This window comes from Mesoplodon bidens (genome assembly GCF_964165515.1).
Source record: "Mesoplodon bidens genome assembly, chromosome: 5".
Taxonomy (NCBI): domain Eukaryota; kingdom Metazoa; phylum Chordata; class Mammalia; order Artiodactyla; family Ziphiidae; genus Mesoplodon; species Mesoplodon bidens.
Genome location: NC_138161.1, coordinates 68,956,931 through 68,982,455, shown reverse-complemented (window position 1 = coordinate 68,982,455; position 25,525 = coordinate 68,956,931). Strand labels below are relative to the sequence as shown.

General features: G+C 43.3%; 1 protein-coding gene across 1 annotated transcript in view; it reads right to left on the bottom strand.

The window, feature by feature from the left end:
- PARP14 (poly(ADP-ribose) polymerase family member 14) overlaps window positions 1-4,047 on the bottom strand; it is a 48,947-nt gene extending 44,900 nt beyond the window's left edge. Inside the window, exon 1 of the mRNA XM_081235128.1 lies at window positions 3,849-4,047. Coding sequence (XP_081091254.1) covers window positions 3,849-4,035 — 187 coding nt within the window. The 5' untranslated portion in view covers window positions 4,036-4,047. The remainder of the gene's footprint in view (window positions 1-3,848) is intronic.
- Window positions 4,048-25,525: the final 21,478 nt, after the last annotated feature.

Sequence of the window (25,525 nt, the reverse complement as noted above, 5' to 3'; positions counted from 1 at the left end):
TGATGATAAGATGGGAGAGATTCTTACCAAAAAAAAAAAAAATTAACACATTTGGCAGGTAGGCTGTAGTGAAAGAAAAAAATGAACAGTAGACATGAGTCCACATGAGTCTGCATGAGTCTGCACCAATCTCAGACCATCCATATTTAATTTTATTTAAGGAGAAGCTGACAATAATCAAGAGCAAAATTATGACCAGAAAAGATGATAAATGTACACATCTGAAACAGGATTTAAAATCTTTTTTTTAGGGCTTCCCTGGCGGCGCAGTGGTTGAGAATCTGTCTGCTAATGCAAGGGACACAGGTTCGAGCCCTGGTCTGGGAGGATCCCACGTGCCGCAGAGCAACTAGGCCCGTGAGCCACAACTACTGAGCCTGTGCGTATGGAGCCTGTGCTCCGCAACAAGAGAGGCCGCGACAGTGAGAGGCCCGCGCACCGCGATGAAGAGTGGCCCCCGCTTGCCACAACTAGAGAAAGCCCTCGCACAGAAATGAAGACCCAACACAGCCAAAAATAAATAAATAAATAAATAAATAAAAACAAATAAATTTTTAAAAAGCCAAGCATTTGAAGCCCTTTAAAAGAAATCTTTTTTTATAAATTTATTTATTTTTTAATTTTATTTATTTTTGGCTGAGTTGGGTCTTCGTTGCTGCGTGCGGGCTTTCTCTAGTTGCAGCGAGTGGGGGCTACTCTTCGTTGCAGCGAGCGGGGTCTACTCTTCATTGCGGTGAGCAGGTTTCTCATTGCGGTGGCTTCTCTTGTTGCAGAGCACGGGCTCTAGGTGCGCGGGCTTCAGTAGTGGCACGCGGGCTTCAGTAGTTGTGGATCGCAGGCTCCAGAGCTCAGGCTCCGTAGTTGTGGCGCACGGGCTTAGTTGCTTCGCAGCATGTGGGATCTTCCCGGACCAGAGCTTGAACCCGTGTCTCCTGCATTGGCAGGCGGATTCTTAACCACTGCGCCACCAGGGAAGCCCAGGATTTAAAATCTACAAGGCAATTTACACTCGACTTTTCGGAAATTCAGCCGATCATATAGAAGTACACAGCTTCCATATAGTTTCTGTTTGCTATCCACTCATTTCTACAGAGGAGTGCTTTGAGGCTCATTCTTATTATGTGAATAAGAATCAAGTTGCGTTACACTATGGGCCTGCACCTGTTGGAGCCACTTGCTTCCCTGGAGGGCAGAGGGCGTTCCTGTGGGAGAAGAACTTTGCCCGAGGGGCAGTGCTGGGGTAGGTAATTTGATGTTAGCAAACCCCTAACCACTTGCTTCTGAGAAAGCCATTACTCTGGGAGGAAACCAAAACTGAACAGGGACTTTCCATCCCTAAGAACTTTGACCATACAAAGAGCTGCACTAAGCTTTGAGTGCGTATGCTGGGCAGGTACTACTGCAAGAAGGGCATTAGAGCAGTCTAGAGGTGGGTGAAGGGAGGAAGTGGGCTGGGAGATGGGAAGGAAGAAACATGGCAGGGAGACTGAAATCACTTCTGCTTCGAGGACTAGAACAGAATGACATTATCATCACACAATTATATTTTTGCTGTTTGTATTTTTACGAGGTTTGTATTTTCTACAATTATTTCCCTTTTTGTTCATTCAGGGTCATCAACAAACAACAGGGATTCTCAGACTTTAGCGAATCAGCGTCACCTGGGGTGTAGTTAAACATGCAGATTCCCACCCACCCCACACTCAGGGTACCTGAATCTCTAGGACAGAGCTGGGAATGTGCCTGTTTAACCTGTTGTGATTTGGACGCAGGGGGTCTGTTGCCACAATGTGAGGACTACTCTTGAGGATAATGGGATTTTAAAGAAGAAAGAAGTGTCCCCAAGGGCCAGGCCCATGGTGATGTTGACAATCGGAATCAAAATGGTAAAATCCTTTGAGGAAAAGTGAAGCCCAGGGGAAATGGCTTACATTGCACAGATGCCCTTTTGAGCATTGCTTGGTGAAATTAACCCTTGGAAAACTTTTTGACATTGTTCTAAGGGCTCTGAGCCAGGGAGGTCTCCTGACCCCTGCCCACCTCGCTTCCTTCACACTGGTCTGTGCACCCCTCTCTTCTCTGGGTTTCATTCTTTCCTTTTTGCATCCCTGGCCTAGAGCATTCCAATTGCTCTGATGGCCTCGTAAGCCTCCTTGCTTCTCCTCTGACCCAAATGCTTCTCCAAATCCAGCAACAGGAGGCAGGGTCAGTGGCTGTCCACATCCTTGCCTTTGAGATTCTGATGGAAAAAACTGTGCACTGGGAGAACAGCAGGTCATGTGCTTCCCAGTGCAGACCTGGTAGGTGTCTCAAGCAAGCAGATAACCGGTGGGTACTTGTCCTCCCGCTTCCCTAATAGCAACAGCATGAGGAGAGGTTAACTCAGCTGCTCAATTGCCTATGGGGAGGGAACTTCCCCCTCACAGCTCAAAACTCCTAACCCTCAAAATCAACTCAGAATGCCAACCCTGCTCCCAGCCTGAGGACCACCCTGAAACCGACTGGAGAGGTTCCAGCAGACCCTCGACAAAGATACTGTGCACTGATCAACAGTACCTGCCTTCCCCCTCCAATAAGCCTCTATATTTACATGCAGACAATGAGATTCTGGGCAGTGCTTCTGCCCCTCTCCCAAGTGATCCCAGAATCACTGGGAACCTCCATGACCCACGGGGAAATCCCTGTGACTCCTCACATTGCTTAGCTCCATCCTTCCCCATCTAAAAAATAAGAGAAAGCACAGGGGCTCTCCCTCTCCCTCTCTCTCAAGTGGAGCATCCTGTAGAATCAGTTACCAAATCCAGACGGTACGCAAACATGCATCTTCCATCCCCATGCTGACTTTCCTTGTTCAAGGGCTCACTGGTCCTCACTTGGACATTGCATGACACTCTTCAAAGGTCTGATGTCCATGGTCTCTCCCAACAGAAATCACTGTACTTATCTGCAACCAAATTTATCTCCCAAAAGTATATTTGGACGTGGCTCACCCCTGTCGACCTGTGGGGGAAAGTTCGTACTCCTTCGCATGTCATGCAAGGTCCTCTTTTATCTCAACCCAATATTCTATTAGCCTTAATTTCCACCCCACTTCTTTTTAAAAAGGAAGTTTAATAAAAGAAGGCCTAAGACTTTTTAAAATACAAGCACCCCCTTTGTAATCTTATAACATTTCCCAGATCCCACCTGTTCTTTTTAGTGCCAGTCTCCAGACCTCGCTTGTGAGCAGAGATAAGGAAAGGGCTCATTCCTCAAACCAAAGCTGCCCAAGGGCGCCCAGCACTTCCCTGGAGACGCCTTTGCTCTCCCATCCCCAGCACTGCAGCCAGCTCCCATCTGAAGAGCCCTCCCCAGTATCTCGTCTATCAAGAACTGAATTCACCCTCAGGAGTCAGTTCAGATGTGACTTTCCTGGAAACCTTCTCTTCCCTTCAAATTGTGTTCCCATAAACCTCTGGAGTTCCAGAACTGCGGCTTTCATAGGAAGAAGACAAAAATTGCAATGGCATTGCAACTCTGCCCCTAACACACGATGCCACTACACGATGTTGCCTCGTAAAATGAGGTGGGTGCACCAGCACTCAGGCAGCTCCCTTCAGTCACACGGTGCTAAATGTTTATTTAACCCACCTGGGCTGTCTGCCACCAGCTCCGGGAGCGCCTGGAAGCGCCGCGCAGGGGGAACCGCAGCGCCCCCGACGCGCCTTGTCTATTCTGCGCCCCCCACGCTCTTTCCTACACCTGCGGCAGTAGCCGGACGAATTCTCCCGCCGCGCGCCCCAGCCCCAGGTTGCCCTGGAAGGAGAGCCCCGCTGTCCCCTCTCCCCCGCACCCCTTGCCCCCCTCACCGTCGTCGAGGTAGAAGAGCACAAGGAAACGAGGCGGGCTCCCCGGCGCCTGGCGGACCTCACACTCCCCGCCTCCTGATCTCTTCTGGCTCTGGAAGTACAACTGCAACTTGGTTCTCAAGTTCTTCGGGGGGTGGGGACCCCAGGACCCTTCGACCAGCAGCGGGAAGGAGCCGGGCGCAGCCATCCTCCCCTGCGCTGGTCCAGCTCCGACTGCAGGTCCCGCCCAAATCCCGGTGGTTAAGCCTCTTTCGCTTTCGTTTCCCAGAACACTCCTCCCACCCTTAGTTCCTGCCTTTGGCTTTAAACAGCTGACCCAAGCTGGGACTAGAAACCACCGTCCTCCCGACGCCCCCTCCCCAATTCTTCACCTTCATCTCTGGACCACGGCAGAAGGTGGTATCGCCTTCGTGGCCTCCCTGCATCTGTATACGCGGGACCCTAAGCTCAGGGCACTATCTGCCACTCACCCAAGCCACAGGTGAAATCAGCAGCTCTGGTCACTAGACCTTGCGGAAACACGAAGAAAGCTTAATTTTGGCCGCAGGCCGCCGTTTTACAAACTCTGATTCTTTAAAATGTCTGGGACCCATTTTCAGACTTCTTTCAACAGTCACCTAATTATCAGAATTTTACCTTGCTTCCCTCCTGACCTGTTAATATTCTGTGTCTAGAGATGTGGGGGAAACAGTACATTCACAGCTGTCTTTTAATGGAATATTGGCTAGGAGCCACGCACGCTGAATGGATTCAACAAACAGACACCGTCTGTGCCCTCCCTGCGCTCATGAAGCTGTGGGGATGCAGAGCAGTTAGGACACAGTGGAATAAGTGCTTTTGGAAGGAATATGCAGGTGTTCCTGGAACAAATTAGGAGGGGCTCCTAGCCCAGGTGTGGGAGCTCAGGGAGGGTTTATGGGGAGGCAACATGGAACCTGAAGCCAAGGGTGATTGGGGATAACCTTGGCGGGTGGGGAAGAGGGGAGTTCCGTGTGATTTACTTGTATGGGATCCCTTGAGCTGCTGGGCAGTAGCCAGAATAGAGGCAGGAGGCCAGCCAAGTGGCTACTGTAGTGTCGCAGGGGAGAGATGAGGGTGACTGAGACCAGGGTGCTGGCCTAGGAGGACAGAGAAGGGGTGGGGTTCCGAACTGACACTGGACTTGCGGAAGGATGTGGAAAGCGAGAGCAGACACTCGAGCGTGATTCCATGGTCATCTCAAGCGTGATTCCATGGTCATCCGTGCATGGCCTGAGCAGCTGGCTAGATAAAAGTGGCATCTACCCGATGGGAGCACTAAAGTGGGAGAGAGGCTAGGAATGTGTGTATCCTTGACCATAGTAAGGGAGTGTTTCAAGTGAGAAGGAGGGATCATCATTCAAATACAACCAATACATCAGGTGAGAGAAATGTCTCTTGGACTCGGAGGACGTGGCAAGCGCTGTCTTCTGGTGAGGAGGGAGTAGAGGGCGGTGGACAGAGATCCGAAAGGAAGGGAAGGGAGGCAGCAAGCGCTGTCAGCTCTTTCCAGAAGCGTGACTGTGAAAGGGAAGAAGTTAGGTAGCAGCTTCTGGGGTTATAGGATCGGGGAGGTGTTGTTATTTTTGTTTTTTGGCTTTTAAAATATGTTTAAGCTGGAAGAAGCTTAGAAATGTTTAAATAGTGTTAAAAAGTAAAAGGAAGGTTGAGGACACAGGTTGTGGGAGAAGGTGGGAGGGGATCCTGGGGGCATTGGCCCAAGGAAGGGACACTTTTCCCACTGCACCGGGAAGGAGGAGCTGGAGTACAGAAGTAGGTGATTTTGAATGACTGCCGATGGGAAGATCTGTAAATTCTCTCCTGATAGATTCTGTTTTCTCTGTGAAGAAGGTGATGAGGCCTCTTAGACACTGCCAGAATTAGAGCTCCTTCCCCCTGCAGGGCTGGACCTTATGTATTGTCTCTTAATCACAATGAAACAAAATTTCAGGAAGAAGAGAACCAGAGATGGGCCAAAGAGAGGTTACAGGGCTTTAATTCCTGATACATAATAATGCTAAACAATATTCAGGTATTTTCTCCTACCTCCAGCTTTCTTCCTGCAGGTGGCGCTCATCATCCAGTCCAAACCACCCGGGGCCCCTGCAGGGGGAAGTGGGGAAGATACAGAACGGCCAGCCAGGGCTCTCAGGCACCGTGGTGACTGTTTCTCTTCAGGGCATTGTCACCCTTTCCCTTCAAACCACAACTAAAATCGGCACTCTCCTTTAACCGGTTTGGGAGTCCAGAACTGGACAAACAGTTTATCTTTTTCCTCACACCATCGTTTTACAAAAAATAAAATCAGAGAGAAATAAACTATAGTAGAAGTTGTGGCAGGCCATTTCTGGATTTCTTTCAAGGATTTATTTAATTATTAACGGTGTATTTTGTCACACATGGTCTGCTCATTATTCCTGGGTTGACTGGGCAGAATCTATCAGAGAATCAGGATGTCAGGTCTTGAAACCCAAGGGAAAAAAAAAATTCTAGAAGGAGCAAATTGTTAACCATCATTAGCCCCTAAAGTACTTTGTCTTCTCTCCTCAGTTGTTTTGACCCTTTTCATCTGTTGAACCCATACCCTTCCCCCTCCCCCAGTGTGCTTATCCTCTCTCAATTCTCTGTCTCCATAGGGCGTTTGCCTCCTGAAACTCATTTCCTTCCAAGGAAGCAAGCATCCTCTCAGGGCCTGGGGGAGAGCAGATTCCAGCAGAGAGGTGGCCATGTTTACATGGCTGTTCCCTGTTTCTCTTTCCACCAAAAAGTCACGGCTGATCTTAATAGAACAACCCACATCCGCATTTTGGTGCTGAACTTCCCTTTCTCTGCTTCATCTAAATTTGCCCTTTCAGCTTCTCTACAAACTTCTATAACCTAACATCAGGCTCCTTTCAAGTTCTCCACAAGCCAGCATCAGGACCCCCATTTCTCCCGCTGAAGTATATATTGGGGAAAGGCTTGGCTTTCCCATCTGTCCTGAATCAGTGAGTTGTGAGCACCTCATGCCGGACTCTCTGCCTCACTTTGCTCCTGCAACTGCTGGCCTGGTCCCCCAAAACAGGATGTGACCTCAGAAGTGAGGCAAGCTCCCCTGCCCGTTACCAGTCCAAGTTCAGTCCTCAGATGGAGTCACCTGATGGACACGCACCAGTTTGTGGACTTCTTCTCTGTGCTCCAATCCCTTTTAGGAATTTCATCTTCTTCACTCTTCCACAGGGAATGTCTCTGATGCCCCCACTCTCTAGTATGGTAATCCCTAATGGTATATTTTCCCAAATAAGAGTCATTTAGGGGCTTCCCTGGTGGCGCAGTGGTTAAGAATCCGCCTGCCAATGCAGGGAACACGGGTTTGACCCCTGGCCCGGGAAGATCCCACATGCTGCAGAGCAACTAAGCCCGTGAGCCACAACTACTGAGCCCGCATGCCACAACTACTGAAGCCCGTGTGCCTAAAGCCCATGCTGTGCAACAAGAGAAGCCACGACAATGAGAAGCCCACACACCGCAATGAAGAGTAGCCTCCGTTCGCCTCAACTAGAGAAAGCTCATGCGCAGCAACAAAGACCCAACAGAGCCAAAAATAAAAACAAATAAATGAATGAATTTATTTTTTAAAAAATAGGGGTGTTTCCAAGTGAAAAAAGGTCATTTAGGTTCATTAATACTATAGTTGGCTGGGAAGTGGAGGGAGACTTCTGCAGAAGAGTCCAGAGCCGACTTGATCTTTCCAAGTTCATGTGATAGGAGGAGTAAAGCAGAGTAAAGATCCTTCTTGGCCATTCAGTAGGTACTGAATCAGACATACATGCACGTGTCTTAAAACAGGCATTAACTATCAGAGAGAGTACAACCTAGATCATACTAAAAAAGAAAAGCATACAATATTTTATTCCTACACCATACCATGCATGATCACCAGTGATACGCTGTTAAATATTGAATGAACAACTTGCTGTCTGGGAAAAAAAAAAAGTTTACATGTATGTGTATGTTATTATAAATTTTACTGACATAAAGGTTGTATAGCACATAGTTTACAAATAATAATAAAATGTATAATATTCTTTATTGTAAATTTCAAATAGCCAGTTGATTCTCACTGAACGTTTCAAAGATGTTTGCCCAACTCTCATATTTGTAGCCAATCTATGGTTGCAATTGATGAACGAGGGTAGTTCTGATATAAATGTTGGTCATTGGTCGATACTTTTGTTGACACTAAAAAGGGAGATGAAGATGAAACAATGAAGACATGTGTCAGAATTTCTGTTATTTGTCAATGACATGGGCTCCTTCTTTGCTGAATGGGATAATAGTTTTCAGCTACCAGAAGAATAATTCCTTTACAAGGTTATGGCTACAGACATGACATACTTTTAAATTTAGTCTGCCTTATTAACATATTCTCCATTACTTTCTTAAGTCTTAATCAACAAAACAATAAATTAAGCCCTGATTTGTAGTGTTTTTCAATTCCATGGTGTAAATATTCTCACCATGGCTGATTTTAAGCTCCCAGTGTGATAGCACTGAATGCAGAGTTGGGAAGAGATGAACAGTAGCATACCATTGTATAATACTTCTACCATACAGTAGACATAAATAACACAAGAGTACAGATAATAGTAAAGTGTAGTGAAATAATTAGAAAGTGATGAATCTTTTTAAAATATAATCCATTTTATTATAAGTTTATACAATGTAATTCTAAATAATGGTTTTTAATAACTGGCTCACAAAATTTTTGAAAATTGAACAATCAGTTCTGGTGAGCCAGTATGACCTACCTCCAGCACAAAACCGTACTACTCTTTTTTTTTTTTTTTTTTTTGCGTTACGTGGGCCCCTCACTGCTGTGGCCTCTCCCGCCGTGGAGCGCAGGCTCAGAGGCCATGGCTCACGGGCCCAGCCGCTATGCGGCATGTGGGATCCCCCAGGACCGGGGCACGAACCCACGTCCCCTGCATCGGCAGGCGGACTCCCAACCACTGCGCCACCAGGGAAGCCCCATACTACTCTTTTCACATCAGAGGTAATATGATCAGATAGAGCAGTTGGTATGCTCTCCCCCCTCCCAACTCCTCCCACACACACCTTAGTACAATTGTTATACTAATATTCTCCTAGTCAAATAGGCTTTAAAGCTGATTGCTTCCTTTCATTCCTATGGACAATTAGTCACCAAGACATTCATTAATCTGTTCATTACTTTTGAGAATTCTACCCTGGAAGAAATAAAAGCGTAATGAAAATCACAAAACAAGGACAAATGTAGTTTAAAATATTAAAGTGTAATAATTAATAAAACAAACTTATGAGAAAATTAATATACCTCCATTTTACTAAGAGGCACAAAAAAGGTTAAATATCTTGCCCCAATGTCACACAACTAGTTAAAGGTTAAGCTGAGATACAAACCCAGGCAACCTCACCCTAGAGCTCAACATTACGATATCCTTGCACAGTGATATTCTGCTCAGATCCCTTCTACAGGGTAATAAACCCACTCTCCAGCTGCTGGTCATATCAGCTGTTGACAGTTCACAACAGGATCTCTCACTGGCCTTACCTTTGCTTCATCTCTCCCATCAACAATTTCCTCATGGCAGAGAATATTTATATCTCCTACATTTGAGTCCAGTTTTACCCGCAGGCTAGGTTAACCATATCATACTTATGTGGCCCAAATAGCAAAGCTGTGGTAGTGAGGGTGTAGGGAAATGGGGTCTCTCATGTGGTGGGTGATTTGTTAATTTCCCCTTGTAATTTTGCCACTTTTTGCTTATCTGCTTTTGCTTAATTTAAGGCTATATTGGTTCAAGATTTTTTTTTTTTTTTTTTTTTTTTTTTTGCGGTACGCGGGCCTCTCACTGTTGTGGCCTCTCCCGTTGCAGAGCACAGGCTCCGGACGCGCAGGCTCAGCAGCCATGGCTCACGGGCCCAGCCGTTCCGTGGCATGTGGGATCTTCCCGGACCGGGGCACGAACCCATGTCCCCTGCATCGGCAGGTGGACTCTCAACCACTGCGCCACCAGGGAAGCCCGGTTCAAGATTTTTATGTCATCCAAGCGAATTGTTTCTTTTTGTCATTAGTGAGTGCTGTTCTTTCTCCTTTATTAATTCTCATTGTCTTAAAGTCCATTTTGTCTTATATTAAAACCACTTTAATTTGGTTAGTCCTTGCTAAGTGTTACAGATATCTTGAGTAGGTTGGCCACTTACTCAAAGGCAGTCTCTCCTTCCTTGTTAGGAGCAAAGTGCTGAGGTAAAGGAAATGCCCCTTCAGACACACACTTGACTCACGGTTCCCTTCTCATGGAATTGGTTTAGGTACGACCTGTGATCCAGTTCTAGGCAAAGAGATACAAAGGGAGCCTGCCATCCATTCCTTATATAGAGACACTTAACGAGATATCTCCGTTCCCTCCTTTTTGGGGGATGTTATCAGGTGGGATATGCTGATGAGAGATACTGCAGTCAGAAACACTGAGAATGGCAAATTGAAGAGAGAGAAAGAGCCCAGGTCTTTGAGGGCATAATTGAGGTACAGAACCAGCTCTAAAACCACCTACCTCCAGATTTCTTATTGAGTCAGTAAACGTCCCTGTTGTTGAAGCCCCCTTTAGTTTTATATTCAGTTGCCTACAGCTGAAAACATCAGCCCGTCTTGGGGGAGGCAGTTCTCTGCAGGCTCAGATGAACTTCCAGTGAGGGATGAAGCTGTGACCTGTCAGCAGCAGATGTTTCTAGCAACTGAGAGAAACGCTAGTCATTCTTAAAATGGGGATCTGATAGACACCCTTGTATCCTCTTCAAGGTATTAAGATGGTTAAGGTCTGGGTCAGACAGACCTGGGTTCAAGAGTTATTCTGGATTTTACCAGCTATGTGACCTTGGGCAAATTAACCAAAATCTATAAATCTTGGTTTTCTCAACTTTAAAAAATAAGTTTAATAGTACTCACCAGGAAAAGTTTATTTCAGGATTATATAAGACAAAAAGATAAGTATATGAAGAGTATCATATACTGTTAGACTTCACGTGTTTCAATTATGCTGTTTTTTTCCTCTACTCTTTCTCTATTTTTGATTGCATTGATTTCTGCTTTTATCTCTACTGTTGTCTTTCTTTGGTTTGTTTTGGGTTTAACTTGCTCTTCTTTTTCTAGTTTCTTAAGATAGAAGTTTGTACCATTGACTTGGGAACTTTCTCTTTTTTTTGTAAACATTAATGTTATAATGTTATAATTTTTCCACTAAGTACTTCTTGAGCAGCATCCCATCCTTTGTTTGAGGGGGAAGGTAGGGAGAGGGTGATGAGGAGTGATGAGGTGAAGGCTTCCTTCTGGGGCTCCTTAGAAAATGCACAGGCGGGAATCCCCTGGTGGTCCAGTGGTTGGGAGTCGGCGCTTTGGCCGCAGGGGCCCATGTTCGATCCCTGGTCAGGGAATTAAGATCCCGCAAGCCGCAAGACATGACCAAAAGAAAGAAAGAAAAGAAGAAGAAGATGCTGCACTGGAAATCTTGGTTACCAGCTCTTGCTCCCAGATCATATCAGTTCTATGGAAATGGCTAATAGTGGATTTTAGACCTTAAAATCTATCCTTTGCCTTCTATATAAACCACAAAGTTTTCAGTCACTTAACTTTATGAGTAAATATGACTACTTCTGGCTTTAATTAAGGAAAAATTGTAATTGAGAACTACAATTTACAGGTGTAGACCATCAGAGAGAAAAATATGATTTAATTACATGTACGATAATAACATTGTGTTGGGGGTCCCTATACCACCCCTTGGGTTCAGTAATTCTCTAGGAGGACTCAAAAGATTCAGAGTACAGAAACACTCAACAGTTGCGATTCATTATATTGAAAGGTACAAAGCAAAGTTAGCAGTGGGGAACAGAGCATGAGGAGACTCTGGAGGAGAGATGGTCTTCTCCCAGTGAGGTCACATAAGATGCACTGAATTCCTCAAGCACTGAACTGTGACCACGCATGTGAAATGTCTACTAGGGGGCCTATTACAGACTCAGTGCCCAAGGTTTTTATTTGGGGTTGATCATGCAGGCAGCCTCTACCTAGCACATACCAAAATTCCCGACTCCTTAAAGGAAAGCAGGTATTCAGCACAAATCCCGCTGTTTGTATAGACAGGCACTCTGTGAGCCACTCTTTTTATCAGTTAGGAAATTGGGAGACCCCTCCCCAAATCAAAGATCAGATGCCAGCCAGGACCAACCTTACAAGCAGGCCTTTCTAAGGATAACTGTGTTAATTAACTCTTTTCTGCACAAGCATGTTCCTGTCAAATCAATTGGATTAAACCACATTCTTCAAAGCAATAACTTGAAATATAATGTGGTCACCTGGAATTACAAGCTTTTTATAACTAAATAAGCCATAGGGCACAGGAAAAGTGACTTTTAACAATGCACTATCCAAATCTGTTTTTATTAAATCCAGTGTCTTTACTAATTTTACTTTAAAAATTTTCCACAAGTCCAGTGAGCAGTGGTCAAATCCAAACTCAGCCAAAAAGAGAGTCATAAAAATGCAGTTCACAGCCAGAAACTAAAATATTCAATTCACAGACTTGAGTTGACACAACTTTGCCCACAATTTGGTCACATAGCCAGAAATTTCAGAATAATTCAGAGGTTCATAAAAATCATTCCCCAAACTCCAGGGAGACTATGTCATGTTCTTGAGTCTCCTCTCTTATAGCTCAGTCAGTTCCACTTGAAACTCACTGCTTTGGTGGGAACCCTGAGGTTTGCAGTCCAAAGTCACTCAGAAACAGAATGGATGATCCATACTGAGCCACAGTTTTAGTCTCTTTTGAGGTGGTCACAGTGATGCACCACCCAGGGTCCACTTTAAGGAGGGACTTGTTGACTCAGCTGCAGGAAGTGCTCTCAGCCAACAGCCTTCAGCTTTCGTCCCATTAGGGATTACAGCAGCGGCAGAGCTACCTTGCCCAGGGTCATGCCCTTCCTGGGGCAGCCCCCATCCAATGACTGATTCAAGTGGGAGTATAATGACCCAGCCTTCCCAGCCAAACCTGGGACAACTCTGATGGGCCATTTTAATGCTCAAGCACCCCTTGGGGTCAACTGAGCCTGTCTTCAGGCCCGCATTGCAGCTTGACCTCTTTGCCCAATCCAGCTTTCTCTGTCTCCCTTCTACAGGTGCTGACCCCAAGGGCATTCCCTAGTAAACATCCTGTATGTTACATTTCATGTCAGCAGCTGACCCCTGGCGAAGCCAGCCCATGACATAATCGGGTAGGACATTTTTCTTTTTTTTTTTTTGGTACGCGGGCCTCTCACTGTTGTGGCCTCTCCCGTTGCGGAGCGCAGGCTCAGCGGCCATGGCTCACGGGCCCAGCCGCTCCGCGGCACGTGGGATCTTCCCGGACCGGGGCACGAACCCATGTCCCCTGCATCAGCAGGCGGACTCTCAACCACTGCGCCACCAGGGAAGCCAGGTAGGACATTTTAAAGCATCTTTTCATTCCATTGAATGAAGGCAGATCAGCAACTGGGAACAAGGGCCATCTGCTCAATCCATGTGTCTTTCCCAGCCCAGTCAGAGCACCTTCTGAAGAAATCAGCAATGTCCTTCCTCCTCGCAGTCTCAAATTCAAGGTATTTGGATGTTATATTATCATCAGTCTGAAAGTACAATCTTGTGAGTTAGTCTACATACAAGAAGGATACAGCCCTTACATTCTAGAGGTCTTTGTTCTATGGAAGAGGTTTGGTAATTTTTTCTGTTTCCATAGGCCAGTCTTATGCCTGAATTAAAAGAAATAAAATATCTATCCTACATATCAACTTCTTCCCTAATTGCCATAATCCGTCAGTGAAATCAAGACATGAACGTAAAGAAATTTCAGTATAAATTACTCTCTTTCTATATCCGGCAATGAACCTAACTTTTAAAAATTCTTGGCACACAGCAGGAGCTGAGTACATTATTCCAGTTATCTTTTGCTGTTTAACAACCCTCTCCCAAATATAGTGATATAAAACAATGACAATCACTTGTTACTATTATCCCTCCAGATACTGGGCTCACATAGGCAATCTCCCTCAAGGTCTCTCGTGTGCCTGTGGTCAATCTGTGCATGAGGCTTGAGTCGTCTCAAAGGCTGTTTTAGCTTCACACGTGTCTGGTGCCAAGACTGGGACAACTCAGACAGCTGGGGGCTGGAGCAGCTGGGGCTCCTCTGGTACCACCATCAATATGTGGGCTCGGGCTTCCCTGGTGGTGCAGTGGTTGAGAGTCTGCCTGCCAATGCAGGGGACATGGGTTCGAGCCCTGGTCTGGGAGGATCCCACATGCCGCGGAGCAGCTGGCCCCGTGAGCCACAATTACTGAGCCTGCGCGTCTGGAGCCTGTGCTCCGCAACAGGAGAGGCCACGATAATGAGAGGCTCGCGCACCGCGATGAGGAGTGGCCCCCGCTTGCCACAACTAGAGAAAGCCCTCGCACAGAAACGAGGGCCCAACACAGCCATAAATAAATAAATAAAATTTTTAAAAAAAGCAAAAGAAATCTGAATGAAGTATGGTCTTAAAAAAAAAGAATAAATAGCCTTAAAAAAAAAACGTATTTAAAAATATATATATATGTGGGCTCATCACATGGCCTCTCCAGCATGGCAGCTTCAGGGTAGCTGGACTTCTAACACGGCAGCTCAGCTCCTAAGGCCTGTCGAGAGGGACAGGGAGGGAAAGAGAAAGAGAGAAGAGAGAGACCAGTGCTGTATCATTTTTTATGACTTAGCCCTCAAAAGTTATGCAGTGTCACTTCTCAGCATTCTGTTCATTAGAAGTGAGTCACTAAGGCCAGCTCATATTCAAGGAGAGAGAAATAGACTCCACTTCCTCACAGGAGGAGTATTTATAAGAATTTGCTGACATTTTTTTTGTGTGTGGGGTACGTGGGCCTCTCACTTCCGTGGCCTCTCCCGTTGCGGAGCACAGGCTCCGGACGCGCAGGCTCAGCGGCCATGGCTCACGGGCCCAGCCGCTCCGCAGCATGTGGGATCCTCCCGGACCAGGGCATGAACCCGTGTCCCCTGCATCGGCAGGCAGACTCTCAACCACTGCACCACCAGGGAAGCCCTGCTGACATGTTTTAAAGCCACCACATATGCCAAACCTTCTCCTTTTGAGCAGAAAAGCAGTTGAGGCTCCTTTGTTTCTTTCTCAGCTGGTGTTGCATTCTGGCCAAGTGATCCTGTTTCAGTGTACATTCCAGAAAACTTACAAGAAAAATGACAAGAGCCAACATTTATTTAGAGCTTATTTTGTGCTGGTAATCTAAGTTCCCAAGTTCTCGATCCTGTTTTGAATTATTCTTCATTTAGTATCCAAATAAAATATCTCAAGTCCCCATCCACTGCACTGCGGGACAGTCCCTCCCCAGTATAGCTCTTTTCAGGGGACTACATTTTCCAGAGAAAGTCCACATTGAAATCTGCTTCTTGGCTCCTGTTTCCACACTGCTCCTGTGCTAGAGACACCATCCCCTCTTTTTCCCCCAAATCATCACTAGCACATTCACTGAAGGTTTGGACTAATTACATCTTAGTGCAGGAATCAGCTTCCAGGTCAACGTCACTCATAAATATTTCCAGGAATTCATCAGCCATTTCCTATCTAACCATCTCCTCGCTCAGTGTTAACATCGAGAGGTCCTCTCCCACTCTCTAGATCAGCAGTTAAATGTTGGTAGCCACCCAACTGAAGCCTGCCCTGAGACCTGCTTTCGAAATTTGAATTAGATGCTAACATTGTTAACAGTGTGAGTTTCCATTAAACCTCAGATTTCCAGTTTCTCTCGGGAAAAGGCAGGACAGGTTACCAAAGTTTACCTCCTCGCATGTCAGCAATCAAGTAAGTGTAGCCAGTATCGTCCGATCCGTGGCTTCTGTTCCTTGAAAGTTCCTTTGGCCCACTTCAGTCATTACAGTAACCTCCAGCTCCTCTAGACCTTTGGGTTTGCAACCCCTTGCCCTAAGATCCACTTCCTCCTCCACCCCTTCCCCATGTTCCCAGGCCCCTACCGCTCCTCTTTAGAACCCACACAAACCCAAAATTCCACTCAATTTATGATACTAAATAACTCAGCTTTTTCATTATCTTGCTCATACACCTGGTCAATTAGACCAGAGGTCAACAACCTTTTTCTGTTAAGAGCCAGATAGTAAATATTTTAGGCTTTGCAGGCCACGTGGTCTCTGCTACAACTATACAGTTCTTCTGTCATGGACCTAAAGCAACCGTTGGGGAAATATCATTAAAAGACATATCTTCTGCCAACCCAGAAGACCTCTCCACAAAGTAGAAGAGAAAGAAAATAGTTTTATTTTTTTCTGGTTTATTAAACCAGAGTGTGATACTCACCACAGGCAATCCACTAAAGGAATTTAGAAGACAGACAGAAATCTCACCTTTATATATAGCCAGGCAGATACAGCCCGTTAACACGCATGGCCTCAAGAAAAATAACTAGTCCTCAAGTAAGAGGCCTTGACAACACCATTTGTTACACACAATTCATCCTAAATTCACCTGGTAATGGGGGTGTCCATCTGTGTTAGCTAATTGCCTTTATCCAAAAGAACAATACAACTTCTCACATCTCTATGACCGGTAGGTAGTTACAACTTGGAGCCAGTTGCTGGTGAAGTTAGGATCCCAGCCTCCCAGGGAAATTGGGAGATGGAGTTCCACATTCCTTGATGACTGCATTTCAAAGAGATGGTTCCCATAGCTTTGAGAAAACACTCTTAGGTTGTAAAACTGACCAGAGGCTTTTTTAGCTTTCAAAAAGTTTTATGTACATCTCAAAGGGACAGAGAAAGCATTAACAATTGCAAGTTTTCTGAAGCTGAAATGGAAAGTGGAGGAGAGATTTCTTCCCTTTTTAACACCTGAGCAAGTTAATTTTTAATTTTTAAATTCATCTTTGCTCTTATGCAGCCATAGAATGTATGTAAACAAAGGAGTATGGTTGTGTTTCAATGAAACTACTGTGGACACAGAAACTTGAATTTCATTTAATTTTCACATGCCATGAAATATTACTCCTCTTTTGATTTTTTTTTTCTGAAACTATTTAACAATGTAAAAACCACACTTGGCTTGCAAGCCGTGGGGTGGATTTGTTCTGCAGACCATAGTTTACCAACCCCTGACCTAGACTCTGACAGTGATGGGGATTACACATAAGGTGCTTTCCTAAAAACAGTGAACCACGGATTTGCCACTGCCTTGGAAACCAGTAGTCAGCTGCTGTCAGTTTTCTGTTTTAATTAGTATTTCTACTAGACTGTACACATTTAGTCCCTGTATTAATTTTCTAGGGCCACTGTAACAAAGTATCACAAACTGGGTAGCTTAAAAGGAAAGAAATTTATTCTCTCACAGTTCTAGGGCCAGAAGTCTGAAATCAAAGTGTCAGCAGGGGGCTTCCCTGGTGGCGCAGTGGTTGAGAGCCCGCCTGCTGATGCAGAGGATACGGGTTCGTGCCCCGGTCCTGGAGGATCCCACATGCCCTGGAGCGGCTGGGCCCGTGAGCCATAGCCGCTGAGCCTATGCATCTGGAGCCTGTGCTCCGCAACGGGAGAGGCCACAGTGGTGAGAGGCCCGCGAACCGCAAAAAAAAAAAAAAAAAAAAAGTGTCAGCAGGGTTGGTTCCTACTGCAGGCTCTGAGGAAGAAGGCTTCTCATGACTCTCCCCTAGCTTCTCATGGTTGCCCCCAGTCCTTGGCATTCTCTGGCTGGCAGCCTCACCACTCCATTCTCTGGCTCCATTGTCACATAGTGCCTTCCTGGCATCTGCCTGTGTCCAAAACAATTATGGGGTTGGGGTTAGGACTTCAACATACCTTTTGGAGACAAAATTCTACCCACTGCCATCCCACTTCTCAGATTACTTTGTGGCATGTGGCTAGGACCTAACAGTTCCTTTCTGCTCATTTACTAGAAAACTTTCTTTTTTGCTAACAGTCTTAGTCGAACTAAAGGGCAGCAGAATATGCCACCCCAAAATATGACTGTAGGAGTTCAAGGTGTGCCACCCCTAAAATATCCTGCTTTGGTATCTTGATTATTTTGAGCTGTAGGCACATATAAAACAGCGAATGCAGGGAGAGGCTTTCTCTGATTCCCCTTATCTGCCTAAAGACAGATCCTCCAAAAGGAACTCGGTTGTCATAAATCCGCCCGCACCCAACCCCACTCCCCCCCAGAAGTTTCATCAGCCAGGGGTGATCAACTCTTTTTGCAGGAGAGGGTACTGGAAGTTAACACCTCACCTAGACACACTTTGTCACAAACTATGATACCATTCATCTATCCTTTTAAGGGCCCTTCATTTTTCCTAAAATTCATTTACTCTCCCCTAAGAGATCTACATCCCCCTCCTCTTTCCCTATTAAGATGGTATTTAAGTCTGGATTCTAAACCACCTCGGGTAGCTATTCATTCTCCCTGGGTATCTCCCACATATACATGAGGTATACATACAATAAACTTCTGTTTGTCTGTCTGTTGTTAATCTGTCTTTTATTACATGGGTCTCAGCCAAGAACTCAGAAGGGTAGAAGGAAAGTTATTTCTCTTCCCCTGGACTAAGGTGAGCCACTCGATCATCATTTACCTATGACCTTTAGCTGCAGTAAAGTTCACATAACCAAATGGAAACAACACCATCTTTCCATCTATCCAATCAAGAAGGCAGCAAATAACTGTACTTCTAAAATCCAGTTCAGTGTCCTGCAAAGAAAATCTTGCTCTCATTAGAGCAATATTAAATTCTTCTGAAATGTAATGTTAGCAACTTTACAGAATGATTCACTCCAAGTCTGTTGATCTTAACCTGACTAGAAACATTCCCTCTATCTGTCCTTTTGCCTCCTTTACCTCTACATAGTCATTGTTCTTTTACCATTATAATGGGTGTGTATACACAATTTGGTATTCTTCTTCTTATGTAATGTGATTTAACCAAATGTTTTCTATTTTCTGCATCATATTTATATTTATATTTTTAGTATATCACTAGAGTATATCATTTTATACCTATATTTTATAACTATATATCACAGTTAGCTTCTATAGTTTGGCGTTGTTAGGATCTTAGCTTTCTTTCAGTGTTTCAGTATCATAAAATAAACATTGTTTATGTAGACTTTTGGTTTTTATTAAACATTATTTCCTCAGGATAAATTCTATTACTTAGTGGGGGGTTAGGCATATTTATGATTCCTTCAATAAAGTACCATTTTGCCCTTCAGAAAGACTGGCTCCATTTGCATTGCTATCATTAATGCATGATATCTGCTTTCCTCAAGACTTGCAGGCTTTGTGTTTTATCACTTTTCAAAAGTTTTTCTAATTGTATTTTTAGGTACAAAATGAAACTTCACCATAGGTGAAGTATTACCAACAAGGTTGACTGAATGTTTTAAAAATCATGATTTAAAATCATGTTTCTCTCGTGGGACTATCTTTTAATCATTTGTTTAAGGGACAGTTGGTATTTTTGCCCATTTATATAAGCTCTTTATACTTTTCAGTTATTAAACTTTTGTGTTTATGTGCAATTTCTCCATTCTTCTGAATTTTTAAAATCTTAGCTTTACTGATGTTCTTTCCATCAAAGCTAAAACTATCTAAGTAATGAACCTGTCCAACTTTTTTCATTTCTATTCCATCAAAAGTCAAAAAGTGATTTCCTCTAGTGCTAGTCTGTTCACATACATGAGAGTGTATTTGTTTTGATTTTTAAGCATTTAACTTTCAATCCACCTGGAATTTTTTGGAGAGTATGGTGGAGGGTGTGGGTCTCTTTCATATTCTCATTATTGATATTCTTATACACCAAGGGTCTCAAATTCGTTACCAGCATATTTCAATGTCACCTTTCTCGACCCCCGGCCATCTTGGCGGCTGCTCTTGGTTGGGGGTGTCCCGCACCTAAGGCAGGGAGATGATGGTGGCTGCAAAGAAGAAGAAAAGTCACTGGAGTCCATCAACTCTGGGCTCCAACTCGTTATGAAAAGTGGAAAGTATGTGCTGGGGTACAATCTGACTTTGAAAATGATCAGACTAGGCAAAGCGAAACTGGTCATCCTCGCCAACTGCCCAGCCTTGAAGAAATCTGAAATAGAGCATTATGCCAAAAACTGGCCAAAACTGGTGTCCATCACTACAGTGGCAATAATAGTGAACTGGGCAGAGTGTGTGGAAAATACTACAGAGTATACACACTGGCTATCATTGATCCAGGTGATTCTTTTTTTTTTTCTATTTATTTATTTTTTTAATTTTTATTTATTTTTATTTATTTTTTATTTTTCTGCTTTATAACAAATTTAATCAGTTATACATATACATATGCTCTCATATCCCCTCCCTTTTGCGTCTCCCTCCCACACTCCCTATCCCACGCCTCCAGGCAGTCACAAAGCACCGAGCTGATCTCCCTGTGCTATGCGGCTGCTTCCCACTAGCTATCTACCTTACGTTTGGTAGTGTATATATGTCCATGCCGCTCTTTCGCTTTGTCACAGCTTACCCTTCCCCCTCCCCATATCCTCAAGTCCATTCTCTAGTAGGTCTGTGTCTTTATTCCTGTCTTACCCCTATGTTCTTCATGACATTTTTTTTCTTAAATTCCATATATATGTGTCAGCATACAGTATTTGTCTTTCTCTTTCTGACTTACTTCACTCTGTATGACAGACTCTAGGTCCATCCACCTCATTACAAATAGCTCAATTTCGTTTCTTTTTATGGCTGAGTAATATTCCATTGTATATATGTGCCACATCTTCTTTATCCATTCATCCAATGATGGACACTTAGCTTGCTTCCATCTCCAGGCTATTGTAAATAGGGCTGCTATGAACATTTTGGTACATGACTCTTTTTGAATTATGGTTTTCTCAGGGTATATGCCCAGTAGTGGGATTGCTGGGTCATATGATAGTTCTATTTGTAGTTTCTTAAGGAACCTCCATACTGTTCTCCATAGCAGCTGTACCAATTCACATTCCCACCAGCAGTGCAAGAGTGTTTCCTTTTCTCTACACCCTCTCCAGCATTTATTGTTTCTAGATTTCTTGATGATGGCCATTCTGACTGCTGTGAGATGATATCTCATTGTAGTTTTGATTTGCATTTCTCTAATGAGTAAAGATGTTGAGCATCCTTTCATGTGTTTGTTGGCAGTCTGTATATCTTCTGTGGAGAAATGTCTATTTAGGTCTTCTGCCCATTTTTGGATTGGGTTGTTTGTTTTTTTGTTATTGAGCTTCATGAGCTGCTTATAAATTTTGGAGATTAATCCTTTGTCAGTTGCTTCATTTGCAAATATTTTCTCCCATTCTGAGGGTTGGGTTGTCTTTTGGTCTTGTTCATGGTTTCCTTGCTGTGCAAAAGCTTTTAAGTTTCATTAGGTCCCATGTGTTTATTTTTGTCTTTATTTCCATTTTTCTAGGAGGTGGGTCAAAAAGGATCTTGCTGTGATTTATGTCATAGAGTGTTCTGCCTATGTTTTCCTCTAAGAGTTTGATAGTGTCTGGCCTTACATTGAGGTCTTTAATCCATTTTGAGCTTATTTTTGTGTATGGTGTTAGGGAGTGATCTAATCTCATACTTTTACATGTCCCTGTCCAGTTTTCCCAGCACCACTTATTGAAGAGACTGTCCTTTCTCCACTGTACATTCCTGCCTCCTTTATCAAAGATAAGTTGACCATATGTGCGTGGGTTTATCTCTGGGCTTTCTATCCTGTTCCATTGATCTATCTTTCTGTTTTTGTGCCAGTACCACACTGTCTTGATTACTGTGGCTTTGTAGTATAGTCTGAAGTCAGGGAGCCTGATTCCTCCAGCTCCATTTTTCGTTCTCAAGATTGCTTTGGCTATTCGGGGTCTTTTGTGTCTCCATACAAATTTTGAAATTTTTTGTTCTAGTTCTGTGAAAAATGCCAGTGGTAGTTTGATAGGGATTGCATTGAATCTGTAGATTGCTTTGGGTAGTAGAGTCATTTTCACAATGTTGATTCTTCCAATCCAGAACATGGTACATCTCTCCATCTATTTATATCATCTTTAATTTCTTTCATCAGTGTCTTATAATTTTCTGCATACAGGTCTTTTGTCTCCTTAGGTAGGTTTATTCCTAGGTATTTTATTCTTTTTGTTGCAGTGGTAAATGGGAGTGTTTCCTTGATTTCACTTTCAGATTTTTCATCATTAGTATATAGAAATGTCAGAGATTTCTGTGCATTAATTTTGTATCCTGCTACTTTACCAAATTCATTGATTAGCTCTAGTAGTTTTCTGGTAGCATCTTTAGGATTCTCTATATATAGTATCATGTCATCTGTAAACAGTGACAGCTTTACTGCTTCTTTTCCGATTTGGATTCCTTTTATTTCCTTTTCTTCTCTGATTGCTGTGGCTAAAACTTCCAAAACTATGTTGAATAAGAGTGGTGAGAGTGGGCAGCCTTGTCTTGTTCCTGATCTTAGTGGAAATGGTTTCAGTTTTTCACCATTGAGGACGATGCTGGCTGTGGGTTTGTCATATATGGCCTTTATTATGTTGAGGAAAGTTCCCTCTATGCCTACTTTCTGCAGGATTTTTATCATAAATGGGTGTTGAATTTTGTCAAAAGCTTTCTCTGCATCTATTGAGATGATCATATGGTTTTTCTCCTTCAGTTTGTTAATATGGTGTATCACGTTGATTGATTTGCGTATATTGAAGAATCCTTGCATTCCTGGAATAAACCCCACTTGATCATGGTGTATGATCCTTTTAATGTGCTGTTGGATTCTGTTTGCTAGTATTTTGTTGAGGATTTTTGCATCTATGTTCATCAGTGATATTGGCCTGTAGTTTTCTTTCTTTGTGACATCCTTGTCTGGTTTTGGTATCAAGGTGATGGTGGCCTCGTAGAATGAGTTTGGGAGTGCTCCTCCCTCTGCTATATTTGGAAGAGTTTGAGAAGGATAGGTGTTAACTCTTCTCTAAATGCTTGATAGAATTCGCCTGTGAAGCCATCTGGTCCTGGGCTTTTGTTTGTTGGAAGATTTTTTATCACAGTTTCAACTTCTGTGCTTGTGATTGGTCTGTTCATATTTTCTATTTCTTCCTGATTCAGTCTTGGCAGGTTGTGCTTTTCTAAGAATCTGTCCATTTCTTCCAGGTTGTCCATTTTATTGGCATAGAGTTGCTTGTAGTAATCTCTCATGATCTTTTGTATTTCTGCAGTGTCAGTTGTTACTTCTCCTTTTTCATTTCTAATTCTTCTTTTCTTGATGAGTCTGGCTAATGGTTTATCAATTTTGTTTATCTTCTCAAAGAACCAACTTTTAGTTTTATTGATATTTGCTATCGTTTCCTTCATTTCTTTTTCATTTATTTCTGATCTGATTTTTATGATTTCTTTCCTTCTGCTAACTTTGGGATGTTTTTGTTCTTCTTTCTCTAATTTCTTTAGGTGCAAGGTTAGGTTTTTTATTCGAGATGTTTCCTGCTTCTTAAGGTGGGATTGTATTGCTATAAACTTCCCTCTTAGAACTGCTTTTGCTGCATCCCATAGGTTTTGGGTCATCGTGTCTAAATTGTCATTTGTTTCTAGGTATTTTTTAATTTCCTTTTTGATTTCTTCAGTGATCACTTCGTTATTAAGTAGTGTATTGTTTAGCCTCCATGTGTTTGTATTTTTTACAGCTCTTTTCCTGTAATTGATATCTAGTCTCATAGCATTGTGGTCGGAAAAGATACTTGATACAATTTCAATTTTCTTAAATTTACCAAGGCTTGATTTGTGACCCAAGATATGATCTATCCTGGAGAATGTTCCATGAGCACTTGAGAAAAATGTGTATTCAGTTGTTTTTGGATGGAATGTCCTATTAATGTCAATTAAGTCCATCTTGTTTAATGTATCATTTAAAGCTTGTGTTTCCTTATTTATTTTCATTTTGGATGATCTGTCCATTGGTGAAAGTGGGGTGTTAAAGTCCCCTACTATGAGTGTGTTACTGTCGATGTCTCCTTTTATGGCTGTTAGTATTTGCCTTATGTATTGAGGTGCTCCTATGTTGGGTGCATAAATATTTACAATTGTTATATCTTCTTCTTGGATCAATCCCTTGATCATTATGTAGTGTCCTTCTTTGTCTCTTCTAATAGTCTTTATTTTAAAGTCTATTTTGTCTGATATGAGAATTGCTACTCCAGCTTTCTTTTGGTTTCCATTTGCATGGAATATCTTTTTCCATCCCCTTACTTTCAGTCTGTATGTGTCTCTAGGTCTGAAGTGGGTCTCTTGTAGACAGCATTATATATGGGTCTTGTTTTTGTATCCATTCAGCCAATCTGTGTCTTTTGGTGGGAGCATTTAGTCCATTTACATTTAAGGTAATTATCGATATGTATGTTCCTATTCCCATTTTCTTAATTGTTTTGGGTTCGTTATTGTAGGTCTTTTCCTTCTCTTGTGTTTCTTGCCTAGAGAAGTTCCTTTAGCAATTGTTGTAAAGCTGGTTTGGTGGTGCTGAACTCTCTCAGCTTTTGCTTGTCTGTAAACGTTTTAATTTCTCCATCAAATCTGAATGAGATCCTTGCTGGGTAGAGTAATCTTGTTTGCAGGTTTTTCTCCTTCATCACTTTAATTATGTCCTGCCACTCCCTTCTGGCTTGTAGAGTTTCTGCTGAGAGATCAGCTGTTATCCTGATGGGGATTCCCTTGTGTGTTATTTGTTGTTTTTCCCTTGCTGCTTTTTATATGATTTCTTTAATTTTTGACAGTTTGATTAATATGTGTCTTGGCGTATTTCTCCTTGGATTTATTCTGTATGGGACTCTCTGTGCCTCCGGGACTTGATTAACTATTTCCTTTCCCATATTAGGGAAGTTTTCAACTATAATCTCTTCAAATATTTTCTCAGTCCCTTTCTTTTTCTCTTCTTCTTCTGGAACCCCTATAATTTGAATGTTGGTGCGTTTAATGTTGTCCCAGAGGCCTCTGAGACTGTCCTCTGTTCTTTTCATTCTTTTTTCTTTATTTTGCTCTGCATCAGTTATTTCCACTATTTTATCTTCCACCTCACTTATCCGTTCTTCTGCCTCAGTTATTCTGCTATTGATCCCATCTAGAGTATTTTTCATTTCATTTATTGTGTTTTTAATCAATGCTTGATTCATCTTTAATGCTTCTAGGTCCTTGTTAACTGTTTCTTGCATTTTGTCTATTCTATTTCCAAGATTTTGGATCTTGGAAATAGAATCTTGGATCATCTTTACTATCATTATTCTGAATTCTTTTTCAGGTAGACTGCCTATTACCTCTTCATTTGTTAGGTCTGGTGGGTTTTTATCTTGCTCCTTCTCCTGCTGTGTGTTTTTCTGTCTTCTCATTTTGCTTATCTTACTGCGTTTGGGGTCTCCTTTTTGCAGGCTGCAGGTTCGTAGTTCCCGTTGTTTTTGGTGTCTGTCCCCAGTGGCTAAGGTTGGTTTAGTGGGTTGTGTAGGCTTCCTGGTGGAGGGGACTAGTGCCTGTGTTCTGGTGGATGAGGCTGGATCTTGTCTTTCAGGTGGGCAGGTCCACGTCTG